Source organism: Pinus tabuliformis, chromosome 7 (genome assembly GCF_031772625.1).
Source record: "Pinus tabuliformis cultivar Carrire ecotype Pingquan chromosome 7, CPIR1, whole genome shotgun sequence".
Lineage (NCBI taxonomy): Eukaryota > Viridiplantae > Streptophyta > Pinopsida > Pinales > Pinaceae > Pinus > Pinus tabuliformis.
The window spans coordinates 455809868-455813624 of record NC_142293.1 but is presented as its reverse complement, the minus strand read 5'-3'; the positions used below and the strand labels follow the sequence as shown (position 1 = coordinate 455813624).

Sequence of the window (3757 nt, the reverse complement as noted above, 5' to 3'; positions counted from 1 at the left end):
CTCTGCTTGCTTGCAGTTAAGACATATAGATGGGCCAGAAAAGCTCCTTTTTCTAAGGTTATCCCAAGTGAGAATTTTATTATGACATATGAGCCAAAGAAATGTGGACACCTTCGGCCAGTTAGAGGAATCCCAGATTTTATCCCATAAGACATCTTTGATTATCCTTTCCTTGATGATTACCTTATATGCTTCCCTTGTGGTAAAAGTGCCCTTCTCTTCATATCCCCATCTGAGAATGTCCATTCCTTCTGAGGAGAGGATTTTCCGTTTTGTAATTCTGAGGAGAGAGAGATCTGTGTTTGCTCAGAGCCATGCATCAGTATTTGTTTTGCCTCCATCCATCGTCTGTATCCTTGTGTGGAAGAAGGGTCCCAAAATTGACTAACCTTATCTAGCTAATTTATATCTTGCTCTGGTAAAGGAAGGTTAGAGAGAGTGTCCTTGATCTTTGGGAGTTGCTGCCAGGAGTCTTCCCAGAACCTTGCTGTGTTGCCATTCTTAACTTCCCAGAAGCTATGTTGTTGTATTAGTTCCCTATGTTGAATGGCCGAATTCCAAATTACAGAGCCTGTACTTACTTCTGACATTCGAATTCTTTCTTCAATAGGGCTATTGTTCGCATATTTGGCTGTCCATAGGGAGGCCCAGGGAGTGTTAGGATTTGAGAGCCATCTCCACCAAATTTTAGCTCCCATTACCTCATTACTGTGCCCTGGATCTCTTAGCCCAATACCACCAGCCTTCTTTGGAAGACAAACATTGTCCCATTTGACCAGAGCCCACTTTCGATTGGGACCTGAGCTGCCCCATAAGAAATTGCGCTGTAGTTTCTTTATATCCTTGAGTACCCATTTAGGAGCTGCTAGAATTGAGAAGAGATACAGGGGCATGGAGTGAAGAACGGCTTTAATGAGAACAAGTCTGCTGGCCATGTTAAGAGCTCTGTGAGTCCAAAGGAAGAGCCTCGCTTCTAGCTTTTCTAACAGGTCTTTCCAAGAGGAATGGTTGAGAGCCGAGGCTATTAAGGGTGCTCTAAGGTATTTAGAAGGAAGAGACGTTATGGTAAAACCAAGAATGCGGGCTATGGCTCTTTGGGTGGCGGCAGGGGTATTGAAGAAAAAAATTTGAGATTTGACCCGACTAATAAGGGCTCCTGAAGCTTCAGAGAAGCTCGATAGGAGGGCTTTGAGAAGGTGTGCTTCTTGAACAGAGGGATGGCCAAAAAGCATGTTATCGTCTACGAATTGATGATGAGAGTAGGTAGGAGAATTGAGAAAATATAGGCCCTTGAGACGCTGGGAGAGCAAAGCAGATTTGATGCTTCGGCCCAGTCCTTCTGCCATAATAACAAAAAGGAAAGGTGAGAGGGGATCTCCCTGCCTGATACCCCTGGAAGGACGGAACGTGGGCGAGGGGATACCATTGATAACCACAGAAAAGAATGAGGAAGACAAAAGATTCACAACCCATCTAACCCAGGAAGGGGCAAAGCCAAAGGCAGTTAAGATTTTTTGAATGTAAACCCAGCCTAAGCTATCAAAAGCTTTAGATAAATCAATTTTAAGCATCATACCTGGTTTTTTTGATTGCTTCAAAGAGTGGATTGTTTCATGAGTTAAAATAATACCATCCGTTATTTGCTGACCTTCTACATAACCAGATTGCTCTGGCAAAATAATGAGAGGGAGCAGAGGTTTCAGTCTGGTAGATATAACTTTTGAGACAATCTTGTATATGATGTTGCAGAGAGCAATCGGTCTGTACTTGTCTGGAGTATTGGATTCCTCTGCCTTGGGGATTAAAGCAATGAAGGTTGCATTCAGCCCTGGGTACATCCATCTTAAAGTGCATGATTCTTCAACAACTTGCCAGACTTCCAATTTGATTACATCCCAGAAGTTGTGAAAAAAGTTGGAGGTGAATCCATCCGGACCCGGTGCTTTTGCTGCTTTCAATTGATGCACAACATTCTCGACTTCCTAAAGGCTTGTGGGCTTAACGAGGAGAAGATTATGCTCCTCTGTGATTAATTTGGGAATCTTCCTTAGAACTTTGTCAATAGCAGACGTTCTATCTATGTTGGGCTCTTGATGGGCTTGTTTGAAGTATCTGAGAAACTCATCTTCAATGCCTTCGTGCATCTCAATTCTGGCTCCCTGTTCATTTTTGATGTTGGAAATGTAGTTGTTCATTCTGTGCTACACTGTGCTCTTGTGAAAAAATTTTGTGTTTTTTTCCCCATCCTTCAGCCCCTTAACCCTCGATTTCTGCCTCCAAAGTGTTTCCTCCTGTTGTGCTCTGTCTAGGATTTGGGCTTCAAGAGTTTGTTCCTGTTTTGCTAGTTCCTCAGAATGTCCTTCTATAATGATTCTTGGCTGAACATTCTTCATTTCTTGATTGAGGGCTGCCTGTGCTTGGAAAATGTTGTCGAAAGTGGTATGATTCCAGTGCTTGATTTCAGCTTTAAGGTGCTTTAGTTTCCACTGGATTATAGACATCTTAGTACCATTAGAGGGATTAAACTTGAGCCAGCTTGATCTAACAAATTCATTAAAATCCGGATGAGTTAACCAAAAAGCTTCAAACCGGAATGGACGCTGAATGTTGTTGCCTGGTCGATTCCATTGGAGAGCTATTGGCCAGTGATCAGAGCCCAATATTGGAAGGATGGAAGCAATGAATTCTCCTCCCAGGTGAGTTGCATTGTCTGATAGTAGAAATCTATCAAGACGTGAGGCTATTTGTTGCGTTCCTTCTCTTTTGTTGTTCCATGTGAACATGCCATTATTTGAAGGTAGATCTATCAACCAGTTATTTTGAATAAAATCCTTTAGTATGTTCCCATCTCTGTTGCTCCTGCTTCTGCCCCCCTGCTTTTCTTCCATTCTTGCTATCATATTAAAATCCCCTCCAGATATCCATAGCGGGTGCAACCTGTTTGAGTTAAGCTCTGATAAGGTATCCAGGATTTCAGCTTTGTGTATGGTTTCTTGAGGGAAATACACATTAGTCATGTGGTCGTGGGTGTTAGTGCCGATTATGTGAAATATTGCTTGGATGAAGTTCTTGTTTGCATGTATACTGTGAAGTTGAATTACTCGTGCATCCCAGAGAACTGCCAGTCCTCCCGATGCCCCTTGAGCATCGACAGCTGTTACTAGCCCTCCTGGCCAAGCTTTTGCTGCTATTTTTTCCAAAACTGTCGAGTTACATTTTGTTTCTTGCAGAAAGAGTATATTGGGTTTTTCCTGCATGAGCATGTTTTTTAGAAGCCTGCCTTTCCTTGGGCTATTGAGCCCCCTAATGTTCCATGATATCAACTTCATTGAGAACGGTTGGGATTGATATTGAAGTACTTGGTCAACTTGGCGTATCTGCCTAACTCAACTAACACTTCGCCTATCTTGATAGTTCTTTTGAGGGTGGTTTTCCTTCCTCGCTTTTTGCTGTCTTTGGTGATGAACTTTCCATCCCATTGACTACCAATCTGGACTCCTAGAGAGTATTTCTTTTGTGCGCGATTGAGGACCTCCACTAGGTTGTTCACTTGCCGATCTGGGATTTTGTCAAAGTTTCTTGTCTTGCATGCTTGCTCTAGTCCTAGAATGTCGAGTTCACCAATATCTATATTTTCAGGGTCTTCCTCCATGAGCTGGGGTTCTTGATAGTCTTCAGCTCTTTCCTTCACTGCCTTTGTACTAGGTTCTGGGTTATCGACTTCCATTCCTTGGAAGCTCTAGGCCGGGAGCTTGGT

General features: G+C 42.9%; 1 protein-coding gene across 1 annotated transcript; it reads right to left on the bottom strand.

The window, feature by feature from the left end:
- Positions 1-2201: 2201 nt before the first annotated feature.
- On the bottom strand, positions 2202-3263 carry LOC149247936 (uncharacterized). The gene has a single exon (XM_089446330.1). It carries the CDS (start codon positions 3261-3263, stop codon positions 2202-2204), a length of 1062 nt encoding a protein of 353 aa, XP_089302456.1.
- Positions 3264-3757: the final 494 nt, after the last annotated feature.